Raw genomic sequence first — 23,771 nt, 5'->3', positions numbered from 1 at the left:
ATCTGCGCTTTCACAATATTTGCATATCACAGGAAAAAATTTTTACAAAGAAAAGATTGTGTAAAGCGCTGTCGAATTCTTTCCCACTATCCATAGCAAAAACATGCACTAATTTCCGCGGGAAACATTCTAGTCAATATTGTAACAACAGTTTGGTGACGGCCTGTTAAGAATTTCAGAAATGTCCTAAGAACTTCAAAAATTTTCCTATCACAAGAAAAAATTCTTGAATCTAATAAAATTCCTGAACTGCGTTTGAAGGCTATCATAATTTCAATAGCGATAACATACACTAAATTTAGGAGTGAATCTGCATTGCACAACTTAATTTGAAAAATCTTGTATCTTAAATCTTGTATCTAAAACTATTGGTAATAATATAGTTAATTTCTGGGTTTTTAACGAATTTTGATTTAAAATCGAATAATACTAAATCAAGGGTTGACTTCCCGGGTTGACCCCGTAAATCAAAAAGCTATTTATCACAACTTCATATTATGGCGTCTATGAAAAAAATTAGTCATAAAACTTTCATAAAATGAAGGTTGTATTTTAACAAACTTTATGAGAAATCAGGAAAAGGGCTAAAACAAAGGGCGTATTTATGAAAAAATTTTATTCAGAGATCTTCATACAAAAAAATTATTTGCTAACCTAAATATTAGACATCACAATTTTGCGATGTTTAGGAAATTGCTTATTCTACAGTCAGCTAAAATCTGAGCCTCAGATGACAACTTTTTGCAATATGTTATTGAAAATTCGTAGTCATAAATCTTCTAAAGCAAAAATAAAATTCAAGATTTGTTTATTCGGCCAAGGCTTAAAAAATTGTCGAATAAACCAGGTGTAGGTCGGAAACGAGAATTTTTCGATTTTCTTAGGTAAAAGATTAGTTTCATTTCTTTACAACTAAGTCTCGGCTGCTCAAAGTAATAAAACAAGCGTGCGTTAGGCTGACGTCTTTGTAAAATTAGCCTCCATTTTTGCTTCATCTGAAAGAAAAACTGTCAACACTGTTTTTCCTTGTAATTTAAGAAGCTCATGGGACTCACAAAAAACCAAAACTCCTTAAATGTCTCCTTCTGTTGTTATGGAGAATTAGTTACCATAGAACTCCCACATTATGGAAAAATTGTATTCATAGAACTTCCAGTTATGAAAAAGTATTAGTCATAGAACTTTCATTTATGGCAAAGTTGTAGTTTTATCAATCTTTTAAAACTTTTTTGATTTATGAAGTCAATGATCCATAATGTGAAAGTTCTATGGTAAAAACTTTTTGTCAACCCGGGAAATTAATTTAGGCAAAAACTATTCTAGTTATGTTTTTCGTAGATTTGTGTTTGCTACATTTTAGCAAATCCTGGGCAGAACCGTTTTTTTGCTAAGTGTTTTATGTGTGTCGAGGCTAGCTTCCCACTAGGAAAAAAGGGAAGCATAATATGTAAAATCCCATTAGAAAATGGCAAAAAGTTTCACAGAAAAATACCCTGTCGGGAAATTCAGGAAAGACAAGTAATTATGAGATCTCTAAGGTAGCCCATAATATGAAAGTTCTATGATTAAAATTTTTTTCAACCCGGGTTGTTATTTTCGATACGTTTCTGCTTTCTTAAGTATTTATTTTCGGAAATAGAATTAGCTACTAGTTTGTCTCCATATTGACGAAATTTAAAAAGAGTTGAATAGATAAATAACTTCCTGTCAACTGACGTCGCTTCAAAATATACACTTCAACGCTGATTTGAACTCTTTCATCGTTTTTGTCAGGACGAAAGAAAGCCCAGCTCTTTCTCTTTGTTTGGCAATGTGTGATCTGAGTATGTTCTCACAATTCCATCAGAAATGTCTTGAAGCGCCATTTCAGTCACATAAACCAAATAAGATCCCATTTTCTGAAAGGAATTGTGTTTAAACAATTCAATATCCAAATCCTGAAAAATAAAATCCTTGAAATATGTTCTCACAGCCTTAATTTGGGCATGGTCTTGGGGTAGGTCAGTCATTAGATAAACAATGCTGTTGTTATTGAACACCCCGTATGACTCAATCTTGTTTACTAGTTGATTACCTCTATATTTAGATAAAGCCTGTGGTCTATCGCGTCCTCGCAGATGAATAACAATGAATTTTCTATTTCCAATATTGCCATTGATTTTCAACTGTTTTTTCTTCGCTGTCTTCATTATGATGTATTTAATTTTAAGAGCCGCATATTTGATAAATGGAGAAAACGTCTTCCTTTTGAAAACTGATACTTTACTCAAGCTGTTGTCATAACTTTGCACGGAATTAGTTAAATTAACTTGATTAATTCTGAAGTGACACGTTAAGCACCAGATGTTTATCTGCGAATATTCGAGAGTTAAAACGCTCGTTGCTGCCTGGGTTAGATTTTTGGGAGAATCCAACGAAGCTTCCAGTCGACATTTCTTTGTAGTTCCCTGAAACAATTGAAATAAAACTTTAGCAGTTCAACTAACATCAGCTTTTTACCCTCTGAAACGGTAGTTTTCAGAAACAAAGAAGGTGCCAGCATCCCAAAGACAAAAACAAAAGCCACAGCGCCCAAAAACTAAGTTCCAAAAGTAAAGACCGAGGGAGCAACCCGGAAGTATTAGTTTTGAAGCAAAATAGAATCGGCACCAAATTAACCCCCAACCACCCATACCCGCATCAAGTCAACCCGGGTTGAAGATTTGTAAAAAAAATAATGTAAGAATTGCGTTGAATATTGTTGAAAAAAAAAATTTTCACCGCAAATCGCTCCCATCTTTTAGCGATTAATTCGGCGAAAGCAAAGAAATTTTGTAAGATTAGCGGTTTTAAGCGGTGAATTATTGTAAGATCTGCGATTTTTAGCAGTGAGTTTTTGCAAGATCTGCGGATTTTGGTTTGTTATACTGATTGCTTTACGATTAATCCGATTGCACTGCGAATGACGTCTATTGCCTTAGAGATTTGAGTTTGAACCGCGTTTGCTTTTCACGTTTAAGTGATTATTAGATTTATCTACTAGTATTGAGAGATTTCGTCGCGATTGACAACTTAATTCTCTTATCTCGAGTTGAAGAGCGAATGACCATGTTTAAATTGCAACTGAACTTTAGCAGTAGAATTATGAGAATGACAATGATATGTATGAATTACTGCTCAAGAAGGAATTGAGATTATCATGAGTTGACCATGCACAACGACAGGAACTTCAGTTTATTTAAAGTTTGAAAAGACAGTTTCGTGTCAATGAAAATGAACAAATTAAGATAAGGTCAAGTTTTTGAACTAATCTAAATTCAAGAAAAAGATGAAAAAATACGGCAAGGAATTGATGAAGATGATCCAAATAGGGCAATGAATATTGATCCCAATATTCAGGCCCAATGATATTTCCCCCTTTGTGAGGAAATGATAATGTTTACAATGTATAGAATTAAATCGTAAATTTAGCACTTATTCACCGCTTGAATAAAATTATATTAACATTTATTAATTAAACATATAAAGCTGTTTGTTTTTTCAATGATGGAGTTTTAATCATATGCATCATCTTCGCAACGTTCTGCTTCATAAAAAATCTTTTTGCGTTCCGCTGTTTTATTTGGATGGGGATCACACGTCCATCTTTCATTTGGATTACGAGGTGAATATGTGCCTATAAATGTAGTGTTAGTTTTTCGGACATCTGTGGAATATCCGTGTGTTGTTTGAATGTTCTCAACAATGGTTTGTGTTTGTTGATTATGCGATTTTTGATTAGATTTTTTCTTTTCTTGTTTGCTCCACCTAATAGCGCAATATTCTGAAACAGAAGTGTCGCTGACCTGTGCTGCTCTCTTGTTTTTATAAGGTGTCAGTTGCGCTGCAGATGACGTTGAAGTGATAGGCCGGACTGGTGGTGATGCAATTGTTTGTTCAATGCTAAAATGCAGAATTTCCGTCAAATCCGGTCTGTCTTTCAAAGCTTCGTCGTGCTTATGGTAACACCAAGGTTTTCCTAATTTTAAAGCTCGCACAACGTTGCTTGTGGTAGAAATACGAAATCGGGCAGAGAATGCAATGCTTATTTCATCTGCTTGCATTTTGGATCTTTTGATCTTTTTGTTTCAGATGTTTTATCTCAACAGATCCTTTTTGTGGTTTCGAATCTTCTGCTGTAGAGTCTTTCGTCTTTCCTTTTTTTTGTTACTCGTTCGTCTGCATACTTGGCTAATTCAGTTGATCGTTTATGTTTGATCCCAAATCTCCCTATATATCCAATGTAAATCAACATATACTCGTGACAACTCACCATTCAAATGGGTCTCAGAAAGAAGAAATGTTGCGTAGTGGGTCAATATGATGAACCAAACACAGACATCAGAAAGATCAGAAACCCGTTCTGACCTCAGCCCTAAAAAGAATGCAGATAGGCTTCATCCACAATATCGGAAATCCAACTAGGAGCATTCTGCTAAATTTGAAGTCAAACAGCTTTGACAGAAAACTACTGGATTCCACATGATTCCCCAATCAAAGTAATTGAGCCAATTGTAGCCGTTACTACAGGCAGAACAAAAACCGCAATCTCGGGGAATGGATATTCTGGGCAGTTTAACAGTGATACTTGGGGCATTCTAGAAAAGAGATTGGAAGACAGAATTTTTTATAGATGCACAACTCGAGAGTTTGAGGAAAGCCAATCAAATGAGACCCCATGACATTGCAAACCTGGTTGAGCTTTTTGTTATCGTCTTGAAGATTGTGAACGTAGTCAAGGAATACAAACCAAAATCGGCGATGAGCTATAAATTTTAATATTGTGTAAATGCCGCAGATACTCAAAGAGAAACGGTGGTTATATATTGATAACAAGAATGCGCAATAGCCTGGTCTAACCGTGTTTGAAAACCAGAGAGGCATTCGAGCATGAAAGGTTCTCAGCATTTAAATGTTAACGCAAAGTTGAATACAGTCTTATTACAAAATGAGAAAAATCATTCTTGAAGACATGGAATGTCAGTGCAAGTTCAAATGGAAGAGAATCGAAGAAAACGCAAATCGATCAATGTCCGCGATTTGATGATATCCGGCGTATTTGGAACTTCCCGTTTTCCAAGAAGAGCAATAATAACAAACGGTATATAGCAGTAAAAAAACAGCGCTCCTGTTATGTATGTCTGGGAGAAAAACTTGAAATCAGAGACTGAAAAATCAACAAGTGCGCTAAAAGTTCATGTTCTAAAAAATACTGGCGCTTGCAATGCTCATAATACCAATTGGACAAGGTGCGTCACGCAGTAAGCGTAAACGCAGTAACATTCAAGAAGAGTACCGACGTTCCAAGCTTTCGTCAGATATTTCCTGTCTCAACACAGATTGGTTGTAACAGAAAGAACACATATGTTTTCCTCGATGGTCGGTCAACGGTTTCACTCATCGATAAAAGTGTGCAAAAGAAGTTACCAGCCCCGAGCTCAACATAAGCCCAGAGCTCAAGTTACCCTCAACATAGTTTGTATACAGGGATTAAAGGATCTGAAGACCGAAAAAGATGCTCCAGAGTTAGGGGACTGTATCCAATGGTGAAATTGCATGAACCGATTGTACAACCGTCAATATCTTTGGATAGTTGAAGCTATGACTACGAAAAATTGAAAACGAAAAATTCCAACCACTTCCGTTTACCTCTGAACAGAAGTTTTGACTTGATGGAAGTTGCAATCATACTAAGTCAAAACGCCTATGGACTAAAATAAGCAAAGAACTACAAGATAGTAATACGAATCAAACCTGTGGTTGTCATTTGGACAACTTGACTGAATCAGTAGAAACACCGGAAGAAGCTACCGACGTGTTCTATCAACTACAATCTCTTCTAACAAAACATGGGTTTGAATTGGAGAAGTCATTCAGCAACAATAATGAAAAAAAGGAACAATAACGGAAGACTTGAAATCAACCCGCAAATTCAGCAAACGGCTTCCAGCTAAATACAGAGGGAGTACTAGGAAGATATGGTCTCTGGTATTTTCAGTATCGGATTGTTTGCTCCATTTAGTGATTACATGAGACAACTCCTGTATCCTGAATAACAACTCAATTAGAAATGGACAAAATAATTGGGACAACGAAGTGGAAATCGGCAAAATAGCAAGCTTGCTTACGTAAAAGGAGCAACTTCCTTTTGTAACTGAAAGCTGAATCTGCCGAAAACATTTCAACACAGCGAACAACAAAGTTCAGGTTCAATTGTTTGATGACGCATCCGTTGTCAAGATGAGTGCAGTGATCTATCTACGTTCTCACTCAAAGGAATACTCAACCGGCATATTAAGTATGGCACGGATGAAGTACCTTTCATTACCACACTCGGAAAACAAGCAGTGATGATGACAGAGAGCATAAAAGAGCAGATTGTCAATATACACAATTATCGTTTCTGTTTGGACTCAACAACAGTACTGCAATGGACAAATAGTTCCCACCTTAATTAAGAAGTGTTTGAGGCCAATTGAGAGACTGAAACACTAGATACAACTGGTGTCTCACATTAGGAACACGTGAGCGTATTCACAAACCAGCGAATATTGTCACCTGAGAAGTAAGAGAAATCAGTGCCATTTTGAACGTAAAAGAAACAAAGACAACCCAAAGCGATCAATGTCCGCAAGCTGGTAATACTATTCGTATCTGTAACTGCTCGTTTTCCATTGAAACGAATATTAACGATCGATATGTTTAACTGAAGAAACAACGTTCATGTAATGAATGTCTTGTAAAAAGACTTGCAAGCAAGGAGTCCAGAATAAACTGATGTTCCAATCATAAAACCAAATGGGTGACGTCAATCACACAGTTAAGGTGTACGCAGCAAAAATCAACCAGATTAAAGAATTTACAGGCATTTGTCAGATAATTCCTGCCTCAACACAGATTGATTGTAACAGGCTGAAGACATATTTTTTCCTCGATAGCGGATCAACAGTTTCATTCATCAATCAATGTTTATAAGAGAACTTTGGTGCCCAGAGTTCAACATTCGCTCAGAGCTCAAGTTGTCCTCAACATAGCTGGCAAGCACGGAACAAAGGATCTGAAGTACGAACGGTTGTTCTAAAAACAAAGACTACTAAAAAAACTGAAACGAAGTTTCAACCACTTTGGTGTACCTCCAAACCGAATTTTTATCTTGAGGGAAGTTGGCATCATTCTAGGTCAAAACACCTACTAACTGACTTAAGCAATAGAAACACGAAGTACAATGGTTGCTCATCTGACCGAATTAGGATTAATGTAAGGCGAGAAATGACAATATGTTTATCGTTTTGCCCACACAGTTGAAGTGAACATGACGCAAACGTTTCAATTCTGAGAAGAAAAGGAAACGTACGTTTCCAAAATCAACTCTGTTGGTTTTTCAAAGAAAGAACTGAAAAGCAAAGATACTAGAAATTTCGACGAAATTTACAGCCGAGCGTTTGTTATTTGGAAGGCTGTCAAAAGAACAGGAGCCGACCCAAACCCACAACTTTTTTTCGGCATTGGGTCAGATTTACTCATCGGATCAAAGACCCTAACCAGATCTTAAATTATTGCATGAGCAGTCTAAAGATACAGAATTTTTCAACGAATCACAATTCAAAGGCTTTTTTGGGAATGAATTGGATTTGCCACACCATGCAGTATTAAGGTCATACAAATTCGCCGTTACCAAGATTGGAACGCTGAATCAAAACACAAAAAGTGCTTAAAGGACAAAATACTAGCGAGAACTAATTTACCGCAAGGGCTGGTCTGCCAAAAATATTTTTAGATTTTTTGGAGGACCAAAAGCTATGACAGTTGATATAGAATCAAGGTTTTTGCAGTTCAAAGTTAATGAACAAGACAAGAGCTGGCTGACGTTTCTCTTGATAAAAAATTTATTGTACTTGTGCAATTATATGAGTATATGCGCCAGTTTTTTGGCCGCGAAAATTTCACCAATATGCGCAAGTTACACGTTCAAACGAGTGGGCTTCGATAAAGAAGAAGAGTTTCCCATAGCAGCAAAAGCAGTCCACAATGATTTCTTCACAGACGATTTGTTTAAATCAATAGACTGGAAGAAGCTATCGAATTGTTCTAGCAACAGCAACCTCTTCTCTCAAAACATGAGTCTGAGTTGAAGAAATTGATGAGCAACAATGATGGAAAGAACGAAACGAGACCACAATAATTGCAATCATCCCGTTAAAAAAATCAAATGCCGTTGAGCCAAATATAGAGGGAATAATATTAAGATTTTGTCTCTGATGTCTTCAGCGTTAAACGCAATTGGATTGTTTGCTTCATTCAGTGATCACATGAGATGTGTCCTGAAAAACACCTGGACAAAATTGGACAAAATTTTTGGAACAATGAACGGAACACTGTGAAACAGCCTATTTGTTTAAGTGATCGAAGGAACAAATTCCTATTGTAGTTGAAACCAGCATCGGTAGACGTTATTTCAACACAAAGAAATTCAAAGTTGAACCAAACTATGGTTGCAGTGGCCTATCTACGTTCTCAGCCAAAGAAATATTCTGCCGACGTTATTTTTTTGAATGAATAAATCAGATTGGCACCAATGAGGCATCATTCAATGGTAGTGTAAGCAGCGGTGATGGTAGTGGGTATAAAAGAGCAGATTGTCAAACGAATTCTTTATGTTCAATCAGGAATAAATGTATCCATAGTCGATAAAGGAGAGCACAAACATTGGCCAAAGTGAAGGCAGAGCTACCTAGTTCGACAAGGAATTAGATGGAAGCTCAATCATACTGCAGCACCTGATTTAGAGGCGTGTGAATAGCGAACGATCAGATTTTGCAGGAAACCGGTGCAAACAGTGATGCAGAGCCGACCAATTACAAAAGATTTTCTCTCAAACGCAATATGTCTTGTTGAGCAAACATTGAGTACAGTCAGTTCTGACTTAAACGATCTGGATATACTACCTCAAAGCATTTCCTGCTTTCTAACAGAAATATTTGTCAACCTTTTTTACCATGTCCAGAAGAAATTGTTTATCGTCGTAAACTCTTTAGACAAACACAAGCTCACTCGGATCTCATCGGGGACTGACTCCGCAAAGAGTATCTACCAACTTTGAACAATAAAAAACGAAAATGCGAATCAGACAGGTATCTGCACCAAGAAGATCTTGTTTTTTTGTTGGAAGATAGTGACACACGAGGGTATTTCGAAGTTAATTCGATCAGCGACGAATCTAACGAAAGACGGAGTCTACAGGACGCCTGCTGTGAATATCGCCCCAGTGCTGCCAATTGACGTAGAATTTCTCACTGAGGAAAAAGGGGCCAATGGTGTTGAAGCTGACCTTTCACTGCTAAAATGTTTGAGTAATTGAGAAACCTTGTGACTAAATGAGAAGCGTAATTTGAAAGAGTTGGCAGTGGATGGAAAAGATTTGAGTAATATTGGTCAATTTGTTAACCTAAGCCGGGTTGTGATCCCTCAAGGTATGTCCAGATAGAGATGAACTCACCAGGGGGCTTCGTGCGTTTAAAGTTATTGTTTCTGGAAATATGGACGAACTTAACAAAAGTCGATGAACGCATGACGTCTGGACAATGGTAGTGTCCGCTTGGGGCAACCTGGAACAACCAGGATTTGGCCCGCGGAGTTTGCCCGAGAGCATACCATAAATGAAAAAGCAAATTATCATTATTAACTTAGGTAACACTTGCATTTGCATATTGGAGGTTGTACGTCAAGTTGGAGAAATCAAAATAGTCGCCAAAAGTCCATCCAGGCATGAATCTCTTCAAAACGAGGAATTGATCACTGCCCTGGAACCACTCGGTTTTGTACCCTGGCCCGGGTTGAGGTAGAAACATCTTTCGCATTTCAGGATAAGATTGACGGTTTCTGAGTAGGTGTGCGCCCTCGAGCCTCGGGGAGTAGTCAACTAAAGTTCTGCCTGTCCTTATAGCCAATTCACAAGCGGCCTGGAAGTCTTCAAACTTGTGAAGAAATCCAGCTCCCACCTGATCAACATCTTGGAAAATAATGAACCGATCTCTAGGTTGACATAATTCCAACTGAGAACTGAAAATCCTGAACTGTTTGTTAGTTCTAGTTTTAATTCGTAATGGTTCATAACTCTTACCTGTCAATATTTGAGCTATGGTTGCAAAGTTTCCAAAAAACTGATAATATATAATTATGAGCAAAGTGGTAGCAAGTACAAAGGTAATTAATTTTGGAACAGATATCATTTCTTAACCAGTTTATGAACTCGATTTTTGTGTATCTATGAAAACTACAAAAAAACAAATGCTTATCTTCATTCACTTCACCAGAGACATGCAACCTATTGATTTCTATTTTTTTTCGGTTATTGGCCTTAGATTGAATGAATGTAACGATGCCGAGAGTAACAAATAGAGCATTAAAACATACAATTGAAAACCATTACTTCACCAAATAATAATATACGTCTAAAAATACCATACTCTAACAAGTTTTTAAAGTTTAATTAACAAAAATCATCGTTGCTTCATTTAAGTTTCTTGGTTTTTTATCAGCTCTAAACCAGTAAAACCAAATTTTAAAAAATCTCATTGAAGTACTCAGAAAACTCTAAACATGTACACAGATAAAAAGTAGTTTCGAGAACCACATAACAATTTGACAACTTTTGAAAATCTGCTCCGTAGAAAATACTAAATTTTGGTGCTAGCCAAATTTTTACCGAAACTTTATGTATGATAAAAAAAATTAAAGTAAATCAAAAAAATCAAAAGTACATTGCAGAAACGTTTTAAATTTGGGAAACATTTGTTTGTTTGTTTGATAACAAATTTTTTTTCGGCCATTTTTCGGACTTAAAAACAAGCAACGTACGAAGCTTCTCATGATGGAAGGTATATCGGGAACACCTTGGAAAAGGCAAACAGTTATTCTTCGGAAATATTCTCTTTTTTGTTCAAAAACTTCAAAACCCTCATTTATGTTCAAAAACTTCAAAACGTGCACATTTTAAAATACCAAAACTCAGAATGTCAGTTCCTATGTAACTACCCATAAATTTGCCTTTTATGAACTTTGGTCATATTAAAGTGTGCAGGTTTCGTGTATTGATCAAGATAATGAGAATCTGCAAAAGTCAGTTCAAAATTCTGACCTAAAATCTCGAACAACTGCGCGATTTTTAGTTAAGAACGACGGAAGTTCAATCTGAGTTCCCTTTTTGCCGCTTCTAAGCAGAAAATTGCTATCAGTCGATCCATGCCGCTATCTATTTAACAAGGAGCTCGATCCAAACAAGATTTGGACTTATTTTTCATTGGTAGGCCGACAAATTTTGAGGCCGACAAATTTTGGGAAACCCGTAGGCCGACAAATTTTGGGAAACCCGTATTTTAAGTTGCCCCTGGCGGGCCGGTGGGTGTGTTTTAAGGCTTCGCCGCAATAACCGGCCCGCGGTTTCCGGACTACCTCCCACACCTGATGGGAGGCATGGTCATGGACAACGGTCCGCTGAGGCCCGTACCCAAAAAATTGACGTATTTTTCTTTTCTTTGGTCCATTGGAATACATTATGCACTATAATACTATGCGCAGTGTTGATTGTAACAGTTATTGTATTTTTTCTGATAGAATACATAACTATTGCGTCACTTTCGGCTTGCTTTTGTGCCGGCTTACTTTTATTTCGGCTTAAATTGCGTTCACCAAGTGCGAGGTATAAAACTATGCAACAATTTTAGTATTAATTTTGCAAGTAAATCATAACGGGTTGAAAAGATATTTTCAGAAGATATTTTTGGGTAATTTTTGAGTACTTTAAAAATTTTGCGCATATTTGTAATTGATCGGAGGTTTTTTTTACCATATACTTTCGGAATTAACTTATTGATAATTAATAAAAACTTAATAATAATATAACTCAATGATGTAACTCAATAATAATATAACTCAATAGCTTAATTAACTTAATAATAACTTATTAATTAATAACTTAACAATAATTAACTTATAATGATAATTAGAATGATGGCTCTATGTGCATTTATAGCTGAAAAAAGAATGTGGTCAATTCGGCTGAAACATGCACGTACAAATCTACAATTTCTGTTTTCTACAATTTCTTTTAAAAATGCCAGATTTCAAACTCGCACTTTTGTGTTTTTCAAGCATGGTTAGGATCTTTTCCGTTTGTGCCCCCACCCCCAGTATGTTATGCAGCCCCCAGTTACGAAACACGCGTCATTGCGTAGTAAATCATTAATAAAAAAATATTGCACGTGCGTCCGGGGGGGGGGGGGGGGGTGCAAATAAAATGCACTCACTAGCTTGGGGGGGGGGGGACAAACGGAGAAGAGCCCAGGATTATTTGATTCTGAATGCGAGAATTTGTGTAACCTCAACTCAAAATATTTACGTCTCAACTGACCACTGCGTCATCTGGGAAAGGTTCTTTGTGCAGTTGGAAGCTTGTCGCTTCATTCGTTACGCTGCTTGGAATGGTATGCGAACCAAAAATTCTTCGATGAGACTTCTGCTGCACGTTTTTTGTGGAACCAGGAAAATCAAAAAACTTGATGGAAGAGAGTTGAGACGGGTATCATCAGAAAGAACGTCCAGCGTAGAGTATGGAATAAATCAGATTTTTTGATTTTCGATTTTTACAGAACTTTCTCGAGGTTTATATTTTGTGAATAGTAATCGGCATTCCGCTGTTTTTGTTCACTTTTTCCGCATTTTTGTAACCAAAAATTTGTCAGGTTTGCCGAAGTTGTACAAAATTGTTAACAACAAGGTTATTGGTTTCACTTAAGGATGCAGCAGGCTTGTCGGTCGGTTTTATTCCAGTCTTTTGTTTCAAAAATTTTTGGCAATTGTTCGAAATTCAGACCTTTTAAATCAAATATGGCTCCAATTACAATTTTTTATACTCTTTTGTTCAAATATTCCGTAAGTAGGGACCTAGCATCCGCGCTCATATTCTTTGAAACCACCCAAAAAGAGTTATTTGTACTTTCGATTCCTATTGGAGTTTTCTAGAAACAGAAACTTGCCTGGTTTTTGATAATAAACCTCAATAATTATACAAAAAGCATCATTTGTTTTTGATTTATTGAAGTATTTCAATTGTTAATTGATCATTATTGCAAACGTATGGAATAATTAATAATTTTTGAAGTACTCATAGCAAAATTGGGCCTACGATTGGACACAGCTTGGATTCATGCAATCAATAGCCCAATTAATAACAGATGCTATTTACAATCACTTGAGGCCAAAAAAATATATATTATGTCTTCAGAGCATAATTTTTGCGGTTTTGACAATGTATTTTTTAAACTTCAATTTCTCTTTTTCGACTTCATTTGTCAGATTTTTTGCAGCCCCCGTGACCTCGTCTCATTTGTCAAAGTTGCAATTGCGTCATCAAAGAGCTATAGGTAGTTCTATGCAAGGCTTTCAGTTCTTCTCTAGTTCCTCTAGGACTTTGATTATATTTGTTGTAAGGAGTTTTCAGTGAGTTTTTGAATTTTGCAGTGTACCACATGTAGCTTAGTACCACTTGTGTTCACATGTAGCTTAGTCTCAATATATACATGGAAAAATTTATGCCAAGTGATGTAAAAAAAACTCTCAATATTGTTTTTATTTATAACCAACGGTTTCCTGGCTTTCCTGATACATTTCATTAAAGTTTTGTGATTTTTGCAGATTAACATATATTTGAGGTTGCAATTTATTCTCTTTACAGATTATTACTTAAGGGAATTATCTCATTAAAATGGCATTAAACGAATCCGCAAAATACCGTTTTTGAAGATTTCATTGAATAACTTAAAGTTTTAACTGCTGCAAAACCATTCTCTTCCAATATTCATATGACCTTCTGTTTTTTGCCTTTAAATGTTTCTCTAATGTTGTCGCATAGAATATTTTTGACAACCGTAGACCTTAAATCATTTTATGGATGTTTAAATGAGTCCAATCACTGATTTCAGTTGACAAGTATTGCCTTTCATTGGTGACATTCAATTAACTGTCTTCTTGAGATAAAATGTTTCTGTACTACCGAGTTTTAGCTCCTATTGTCGTCAACAAATAATTTAGACTGTTTACTGGCAGAACTATCATTTTGATGTTAGTTCAAACCGTATTCGGGCTAAAATTGACGTTTTGTCTGGCGTCGTTGAGCTTAGAAATTTATTTTTATCAAAACTTTTTGAGTTTTTGACAAAACAATTGCAGCGGAAATTTTTTATTTGTTCTGTTAATCTGAAATTTTAATGGTTTTCAATGTCTGATAGTTTTGATGAATCAACACTGTGTTTCCGATAAAATGTTTGTGAAGTTTTGAGTTCTGTTTTGAAGGTTTTTGTCATCTTATGATTTATCCTCCCAAATAACAACCACAATAATTAGCTTTCTCAGCATTTGCAATTTAATCTGTTTCTGTTTTGATTTAAAAATTTGTGCTTTTTTGAGTTTTTGAAAAAATCAATATTTGTAACGGAACTTCGCAAGCACTTTCTAGTGAACCAAGATTCAATCTTTATAATGGTATTATTTTCAACCAATGAATTCTTGGCTCTGATGTTAAGCATTTTTTTTAAAAAAAAGTGATAGTTTTTTTGATATTTGTCAATTTCTGAGTTTTTGTTTTCTTTCCACAAAATCACGCTATTTAGGTTGCCCAATTGAAGTTCACAATATATGTTAATGTGGATTTTGATTGTTTTCTGTGAATAGTTTATGGTTAAGTGGTTGTGAAGCCACTTATTAGGTTATTGAACACCTATGCAAAGCTTTTAGTTGTTATCTAACGCATCTGTTATCTGATGGACTTTGAGGTTTTTGTTCTAAGATTATGCCAGTGTTTTGAACTTTGCCAGTTTTTAATCTAATTCTGTCCATTCATAGCCTGGTCTCAAAATATAAAGAAAAAAACTTATGCCTAGTGATGTGAAAATGCTTTTTATAATGGTGTTGTTTATTAATTGTGGTTTCTTGGATTTTTTACTGCGAAATTTAACAAACGTTTTATGACTTTGGCAGATTTTCATATATCTGAGATTGCATTTTGTTCTTTTTTTTCAAACTATCACAATACGGAATTATCTCATTAAATTGGCATTAAAAACAAGCGCAAAATATCATTTTTAATGATTTATTTGAAACCAATTTTCTCGCAATATTTATTTAAATTTTTTGTTTTCTCCTTTAATAGTCATTATTTTGTTGTCATGCGGTATATTCCTGACAGCCGTGAACCCTAATTCATTCTACTTTCTGTTGGCTCAAACAATATTTGATCTGTTGGCTATGTTTTGACTGAATTCTTTTGAAGTTAGACATGTTTTTTCTTAAAAGTTTCTTGAGTTTTCGATACTGTTCAAATTTTGAGGTTCTTTTTTGTGTCTTTTTTAAAAAATCACTTTTTACGGAAGCAATTTGAAATTAAAAGAATCTGAGGCAGAAAATTTGCATTTTTTTGCCATTTTAATGTTTTTAGTATTCTTTAATGTCTACATTTATTGATTCAACACTTTGTCTGGGATAATTTGTTTGAAATTCTGAATTCTGTCCGTATTCTGTATTTGAAGTATTTGTAGTCTTCTGTATTGACACTAGATTTTTTCATAAGAAAAGTGTGATTTTCGAATATTTACCTATTGCTGGGTTTTTGTTTTCTTGCTACATTACCACACTAAGGACGTCGCCAAATGGGCGTTGAAAAATTGTGGAATTGAAGATATTCAAAGTTTTCCATGAATAGCCTATGCTTTTTAATGGTTGCGACATCGGTTTCTTGTTAAATTTTACAGACTTTTATTCCCGTTTTTGTTGTTTTTTTGTTGGCGTCTCACAAATTGCGGATAATGGCAGCTCTCATTTGCTTCCTAGGCAGTATTGACTAACTTTGTTAATGAGCCAAGTTAATACGTGTTGGTTTAAGTCAGTTTGAAATTGGTTTTGTTCAAAAACAGAGACCTATGTTTGACATTTGCGCTTTTTGTTCTTCTTGGTTGACCTGTAACGGAGTCTCATTTTTGACAGTTCTAGTATCTTACTTATTGATGTACAAGTTAACTTCTTTATTTCAACTTTCTTCTTTTTTCATTTTTTCAATTAAGTGTTTCTTTAATTAGAGACATCGAGTTTTGGTCTTAATTAAATTTTGCTATTATTATTTTCTATATCTGTTTTGTCCAGTACTCTCATAAATGCCAAGTCTCAATGGCTCTTCAATCCAGCGCTATTTTTTTACTTACTTGTTGGCTAAGCGATATGTGAATTTTCGGATGGTTTTTAACTCTCCCTCATTTGGTAGAAAATTAAATTAAAACTTGGATGTGCGGGATCAGAACAGTATGTGCAAACGCTTATTACCGAGCCCCTTTGTTTCAAATCGATGCTGGAATAAAATGATTAGTTGCCATTTATGCTCAAAGACCGCAAAGCGAGATACCAACAATATAAATTTTAAAAAACGTAATCAAAACTGAAAAATTGTTTTGTCTCACTTTTTATTTGATTTCATGTCCATTAATTATGATAGGAGACGGCTAAATTTATGATAAAGTTTTTCTTGTGGGACTCAAGCGTTAAAAACCAAAACTATCTTGAAGTTCTGCTGCGAGGGGTTTTCAAGAAAAAATTACTAATGCTTTCTTAAATTTGAAAAAATTCACAAAATGAATTTTGAAAACGGAAAAAATGGCCTTACTAGTTGAGAAAATAGGAAAAATAGAATTTTCTTACTAGCTGAAAAAATCGGAAAAAATTGGAATGAAGATAAAAAGCTAATAAAGCATTGATAGCGATGAGAAGTTTTAATTATACGAAATTAGAGACATTCAAACGTGACTTAGGAGCCACAAGATTACTTAAAACCATTAACATAACCATGGAAAATATAAATATTGAAGACAAGGTCCTGAGGGCTTTTGAAAGCTGATAAAAGAAAACGCTAAAATGGCAACGTGGCTATCAGGCAAAATATATCAAAGTTGTATACAGAGTGTTTGATTTTATAGCAAATTTTAAACGAATTTAGTTTTCAAAATACAAATTAGCAAAAGTTTGTTGTTCTCAGATTGAGCAAGTATGAAAATCGCTAAGCGAGAAACTAGGTGTCAGGACAATTTACCCAATGCCATTATACCCAATGCCAAAATACCCAAATCCACTATACCCAATGCCAATATACCCAATGCTATTATAACTAATGTACTTTGATATTTTCGTTCGATAATCCGACAAAAATTATCAGTCGTTATTACTGGTATGTTTTAACATACTTAATGGGCATGGCCATACCTCAGCGGCCCGTGGGACTTGATATGAAACTATCACAACCGAACAAGTGATTAAATTATTATGCTTAATGGCCATGGCCATGCCTCAGCGGCCCGTGAGATTTGATATAAAACTATCGCAACCAAACCTGGGATTAAATTATCAGCTTGTTAAATTATACGTTTAAGAGCTATTTTCTGCTAATTAGTACTCGGATTTTGGAACGAAGATATCAATGTGAATTGGGTATAATGGCATTGGGTATTTTGGCATTTGGTACAATGGCATTGGGTATTTCGCCATTGGGTATGATGGCATTGGGTAAATTGTCTTTTAACCGAGAAACTAATTTGAATAATTAATGATAATAATAAATTAGGTTCCTGCGTAATCGCAGCGGAAAAACATTAGGCTAATGCGGTCTCTTCTCAGCTGCCCTTTTTCTTATCAATCCCCACATTTCAGACTATTCTTTTTATGAGCAGCATTGCTGACGTGGTACCATCATTGAAGCCAACATTGGTCAATCTATGGTCAACCTGAAGCTATGGTTAAGTAAGAGCTCATCCTTACACAGACAGCTTTCACGGAGGCAAGTGATTGAACTCTCAATCATTGGCGTGTGAATCACACACCTTTAGCTCTCGGCTATCACGCCATTAAATGAGGCCAAAATCAGTTAACTAATTAAACGAGGGCGAGATTTGGAATGATACTGCTGGGCTGGGCAGAAAAAAATTTCGCAAAAAATACACACTTTATTACAGTCAGAAACCCTCAAAAATCAGCCCAAATAGCTCGAAACAGCCCTAATATCAAAATAGACATAAATAGCCCTAACAGCTTGAAAATCAGTCCTAATAGCAGGACCAGCTTTTTACTCCATTCAAAAAGGATATTGACCCCCTTGCTGCTGCAATATAGACTCATTCATGAGACTTTCTTGGATTCTGTATGTTGCAAACTATAGTATCTGTAGAGTGGTGCCGACTTTTCTATTCATAACATCAAATTATTTTATTTGTCGTCTCCATCAGAAATGTATGCATTCTTTTTTTTCTTCATCTTCGGTTACTTCTAGAAGTCATTAATCAAAATTGTTCCCACTTTTCAAATTCTGTCATTTTTGGGATGCAATTTTTATAACGTAAATCACTTTGAAAATGACCTCACCACCCACCATATGAAGCTTTAATTATAAATAAAATCACAAAATGAAGGTCTTTATAGTGAACATCAAATTGTGTTCGAGTACGGAAAAATTGATCTTTTGAGAAATTTGGTTGAATACCTCATTTTAAAACAACTTTATTCAAAGATTTTTTCTTGTGTTGGGAGAAAATTACACAGTGATATAACAAATTGGGCTTCCTTCACATTATTTTACAACTTAAAGAATTTAAATTCTGATCAGTTTTTCTAAACGTTTTCTATACATAACTTGATGACTATTCAAGTTTACAAACATTGATTATATTTTTGATAACTTTTCTTGCCCTAACACAAAGTGCAGCAGAAGAGCAGTTCAATTTCTCTACGGTGAATTCTCTACATGTTTTCTGAGCTTTTTGATCGGGTTGTTCTCTGATTGATTTTCGCAAATATATCTCAAAGTACCGCCTAGTGTTCTGCTCAGTCAATCGAAATTCTTTGAACTCTAAAACCAGACTTGTTCTTTTTTGCATATTATGAATCTGATGAAGGTCAAGAATCCCTGTTGTTGCCCGCTGCAAGCAACCTAGTTATTAGTGATCAATAAACTCCGAGCATTTCATGAATTCTCATCTTAGTACTAAAGTAATCTTGTGTATATGTTGTTTACACATAGTCAAAAAGTTTCGAAAATTTTTTGTTTAGGTTTAAACACTGGCCTTTGCATGTTAATTGGACAAAGTTTTTAATATTCAAACAAAGTCAATTAAAATTAATTAATTTAAATTCAAAATTTAAAGTCAATTAATATTCAAATTTGTAACATTTGACGAGCTTTTTGCAGTTTGAAACAAATAAATACTAACTTTTCTTAAAGCACTAGTGCATTCTTTTAGAATATAGAATCAAAATAAATGAAAACTAAGAAGGGTTTTATCAGTTTTGCTTGTAACCAAAAAACGGTAACAAGGCGGCTCGGTAATGTGCGATGGCACATAAGGTTCCGACCCCGCCCATCCACAATTTTGGCATAATTGTCTACCACATGAGGAACAGATAGAAAAACCCAAAAATCATTTTTTGCGAATCCCAAAAAAGCCCAAAGTCTTTTTCAAAAAATTCTGTATGAACAATAAGATAACCTCCAAAGCAAATAACTCAGTGGAGTGAAAACTGATGCATTAGATTGCTGTAATATGTCAAAATTAAGAAAGCGAGTCAAGACGAACAGCAAAATCAAACAACAGCAACAACAACAAACATTAATTACATCAAAAAATTTATGTCCCTCTTAAAAACTAAATTTAATAGCAAAGTCAACATACCGTCAGATAAACCTTAAACAAAAATAACTTATAGATGACCAGAAAACATATGCGACCAGTCCATAAAAAGGTTTGGTAACAATTATACAAAAAAGAACAAAAACAGTAAAGTAAAAAAATCAACTTATTTTTTTGAAACAGTTAACTTCAAAGTAATAAATACCATCAGGAATCAATTATTATTACCACAAATTTAAGAATATCACTGTTTCTATAGAATGGCATTAGGACCTGTCCTTATTCATTTTTTTAAGCGGCTAAAAGGAACAACAAAGAACAAACAAAATTTCAATTGAAACTTGCCAGAAAACGCTGTAAAAACCGTCAAGCCAAATTTTGGCACTCAAAATATGTTTGATTGCGCCTTCTTCAAACAGCTATAATGTAGTACGTGGCCATTCATTAGTAAGACTAGGTAACAAGTAGACAAAAAAGCGAAGTGCTAAAGCATGTAATAATTTTAATTTTTTTTTTCGAAACAAAATTACCTTCAATGTCATGAAAGGCATTAATTACAAAAAGAGCTATTTAAGTAGGGTCATTTATTCATGAAAAGGAAGCCCTCGAGGCCTGTAATTATCCAGAACATTTCTTGCATCTACAAAAAGAACGTCAAATATGACAAAAGTCAAATTAATTTACTTTTTTTTATGAAAAACCGGTGTCGAAGCCAGTAAGGTCATAACAAATTCTTTAAAATAAACTTTTGGGACACAAATCTCTTTTATTCCCTTGACACCCATAATGTCATACTTGACCTGTAATTAACAAACGAGATTAGGTAACAAAAAGAAACATAAAAAGAACAAAATTGCGAAGTTAAATTTTTTTTTTAAATTTTGGAAAACGATTGTTTTCAAAGTCATGAAAGCCATCAGCAATCTACTAATATCAGAATATCGGTTTTTCTATTCTTCCATGAAAAGCCAATGAAAGCTATAACTATACAGGAAATTTCATACGACCGAAACGACAAAGAATAAATGACAGTTAGAGACAAAATTAAAAAACTCAATTGATTTCTTCAAGAAAGAGGCGTCGAGGCCGTTAAAACGATGATGTATATCTTTCAGGATTTTAAAATGTTTAATTTTGCCTTATTCCGAATGCTAAAAAGGTGACATGAGAACTGTCAATAATGTGATAATGTGACAAAATTAGAAAATGTGAAAAACTGGCAAATATCAAAACAAAAAAAATCTGAAATCTTGTAGTATCAAAGCCAGAAAACAATAACTTCAGGCTTAAAACTGCAACCGAGAATAAATGTTAAATCAGTAGAAAGAAGAAGCAGTCTTTCTTTGATGAAACTAAGCTGGAAGTTGAACAAATTAAGAAAAAAATAGAGGAAAAGTTAATTAAGCCATTATTTATTGAAAAGTCAATTATTTTTAAAAAAAGAAACGACCCTAAACTTTCAATTAAAAAACTAAATGCATTAGCTTGGAGCTGCTTAGCAAGCGAATTGGTTGGACCTATCACTCCTGAGCTTTGATTTGATATGTTCTGTTCTTTATTATTAAAAAAAAAGTCTTTTTTTTAAAAATAAAAGACCGACTGATTACAACCCAATTGTTTTTGGATTGTAACAGTCCAAGAACGGCCCAAAACTAGCCCTGCTTAGACTTATTGTCCATTAAGAACAATTGATTTTTCGAATTTTGTAGATATAGATAATTTGTTAGTTGAAAACTCAAAATAAATTCTGCATTTTTGATAATCAACGAGTAAAGTTAGCAAAAAACGGCAAAGTTTTAACTACAGTGCACTCTCAGCGGACTCTGAAGTAGAAATAGCCCCCCTTTGAGTCTAAAAAGACTGTATGAGTGTTGTTTGGGGGTGTACTGTCGGCAAATTTAATCAAAGTGGACTAAAGTAGCTTATTTCGTGCTGTTTTTGATGAAAATGCTAAATTTTGAAATGTTTATCCAGATTTTTTGACCAAAAAAATTAAATCAAAACAATCAACAATGCTTGTTCGTCTTCAAAAATAAAATCAACGACACTATTCTTAAAAATTATAACAAATTTTAGCAAAATTGACGAAAATTTAGGCAAAAATTCCAGAAAATGTGAATAAAAACAACGTGAATTCAATCTTCTTTTCTCAGAAGTTTAAACCTCGATAACTCCCTGTAGAAAACGAACATTAAAAAATCTTTTTAATTCCATATTCTACGCTGGACGAGCTTTCTCATGATACCAGTCTCAACTCTCTACGATGAGTATATCGAGCGGCGAAAATTCACGGAATAAAAAAAAACCCATTTGAGTATATAGTTCCTCCCCCTCAAGAGGGTCGGAACAAAAACCTCTAGTGGTAACTAAATAGAGGAAATGAAGGAAATAAATTAATAGACAAAAAATATAAGGAAAGAAAAAGCAAAGGAAAAGATTTGTGAAGAAACAAATAGTCAAAATTTTTAAGTTAAGGTCCAAGGTAATCTTGAGTGCGGGCGAGGAAACATAATGTTTTTTTCAGCATTTACCAGGGTAAACGTTTTAATTCTTGTTCGTATACTAGAGTCACGCAAAGCAAAAATATGTGACAATTTGTTTGAAAAAAAATAGTTTTTTTTGCAGATTCTCAAAAGAAATTATTATTTCTTCTTACTGAAGCATTGGAACTGCACTAACCAATATTCAACTTAAAAGACAGTTGGAAAACCATGGAATTTGTTCTTGATTTCTTAAGATAAATCAGTTGGCGCATTTCTTATTTGCTTTCCCTCGCAGAACTATTTTTTCCAGAATTCATCTTAAAACAACACAGATTTCTTATTGATTAGTGGTTCATTGAGAATTGCAACAGATGAAGAAGCATCCTGGCATATAATTATTAGCGTGAACATGAATTACACTTCAATTTCATCGAGTTAAGAAAGATTTTCCTCCACCCATTTTGTTAATTCAGTATTTTGAGTCGTGCAAAAATGAACAAGACAAGTTGGGTCAATTAAAAGTCTAGAGCAAGAAAATTGGGTCAAACAAAAGTTGAGTGGAGCATAAGTCTAGGAAGTAAAGCTTGACAGTTTGGTTTGAACAAAAGTTCAAAATAGATATCTTGGTTCAGGCTTAAGTACAGCTGTTCGCTAAAGTTAAGCTGAAGTGATTTTATTGGCTATTTGGGTCAAGCACCGTCTTTTCAGAAATCGAAGTCTAACTAACCCTACAAAAGCGAGGGCGCTCTATATGGGAGAGACCCAAAAATTTAAATCTTGCAATCTTATTTTTTTATTTTTAGGAGATAAAAGTTTGGGCGAGACTAATGTGATCATGAACATGAGTGAATACACGATTCCCAGGAGAAGAATTGAAAAAATCCCTTTGACACTTGGGGGCGATTTTTTCACGAGCGGGTCAAGTCTTCAGTCGACTATTGAGGGAGGAACAGAGCACGGTGGTGAGTACTGCTTCAGAGGTGCTCCTTCTGTTGAGAATGTTCCGGGTGCCTACTTCCTCATGGGATGGCCCTACTCGTATGTTGACAACGTCAGAATACTCTTTCCAGCCCTTTGTAAGTGTAATCATGTTTAGTCCATATCACTACATCGCAAAAGCATACCTGAAATGACTTTGGCTGATTTTTCCCCCGCGGAATTTGGTTACGTTCATTATCACTAGCTATGCTTTTGAATGTAACCCAATTCCAGAAAATTCTTGTAAGTTCCATGTATTAATATAGCAAATCGAAATTTAGTTGCCCGCTCAGTCAATTTTGAGCGATGCAATTGGGGTCTGCCTGTGCAGTGTAATGATATCCTCACCCCATGGATTATTGATTGCTTTGAAAAAAAATTTTGCATTTTTTCAATAATACAGTGAAGTAAAACTTATAAAAATCATCCACAAATTTGCATAAGACCAGAGCAATCATTAATAAATTGAGCGACTTAAACTAGCCCAATAGTTTTCTGCAAACATTTTTGACAGCATAATTGATCTTTTTGAGGTAGAAATGCAAGATAACACAAAGCGCTGCGAAATCAAATTAGTTAG

The 23,771-nt window shown here is 34.8% G+C and overlaps 4 protein-coding genes across 7 annotated transcripts in view; 1 reads left to right on the top strand and 3 right to left on the bottom strand.

The window, feature by feature from the left end:
- LOC142341467 (tetratricopeptide repeat protein 7B-like) overlaps positions 1-23,771 on the bottom strand; it is a 571,721-nt gene that overhangs the window by 413,382 nt on the left and 134,568 nt on the right. The window lies entirely within an intron of this gene.
- The window catches only part of LOC142341468 (TAR DNA-binding protein 43-like), a 333,593-nt gene that overhangs the window by 175,256 nt on the left and 134,566 nt on the right, over positions 1-23,771 (bottom strand). The gene's annotated exons all lie outside the window — the stretch shown is intronic.
- The window catches only part of LOC142340673 (uncharacterized), a 72,418-nt gene that overhangs the window by 40,837 nt on the left and 7,810 nt on the right, over positions 1-23,771 (top strand). Inside the window, exon 3 of the mRNA XM_075391364.1 lies at positions 23,017-23,289. Coding sequence (XP_075247479.1) covers positions 23,017-23,289 — 273 coding nt within the window. The remainder of the gene's footprint in view (positions 1-23,016; positions 23,290-23,771) is intronic.
- LOC142340746 (uncharacterized) lies at positions 1,516-10,323 on the bottom strand. Of its 3 annotated transcripts, XM_075391449.1 has the most exons (4): positions 10,139-10,323; positions 9,717-10,016; positions 2,075-2,447; positions 1,516-1,937 (listed from the first exon to the last, which is right to left on the bottom strand). In XM_075391449.1, exons 2-4 carry the CDS (start codon positions 9,873-9,875, stop codon positions 1,924-1,926), a joined length of 546 nt encoding a protein of 181 aa, XP_075247564.1. In that variant the 5' UTR covers positions 9,876-10,016; positions 10,139-10,323; the 3' UTR covers positions 1,516-1,923. The 3 variants fall into 3 exon arrangements, with proteins under 3 accessions (XP_075247564.1, XP_075247562.1, XP_075247561.1); XM_075391447.1 differs by having other exon boundaries at positions 1,516-2,447; positions 9,717-10,086; XM_075391446.1 differs by having other exon boundaries at positions 1,516-2,447.

This window comes from Convolutriloba macropyga, chromosome 6 (assembly GCF_964194025.1).
Source record: "Convolutriloba macropyga chromosome 6, txConMacr16.3, whole genome shotgun sequence".
In the NCBI taxonomy this organism is placed as follows: Eukaryota; Metazoa; Xenacoelomorpha; order Acoela; family Convolutidae; genus Convolutriloba; species Convolutriloba macropyga.
This window is presented reverse-complemented; position numbering and strand designations above follow the sequence as displayed.

What these genes read in the sequence shown, in the direction of transcription:
- LOC142340746 (XM_075391447.1), bottom strand. Translation starts at nt 9,875, where the DNA reads ATGCGAAAGATGTTTCTACCTCAACCCGGGCCAGGGTACAAAACCGAG. An exon ending in ACAACCTCCAATATGCAAAT is followed by an intron (nt 2,448 to 9,716) that starts GCAAGTGTTACC and finishes CAATTGTTTCAG; the next exon opens with GGAACTACAAAGAAATGTCG.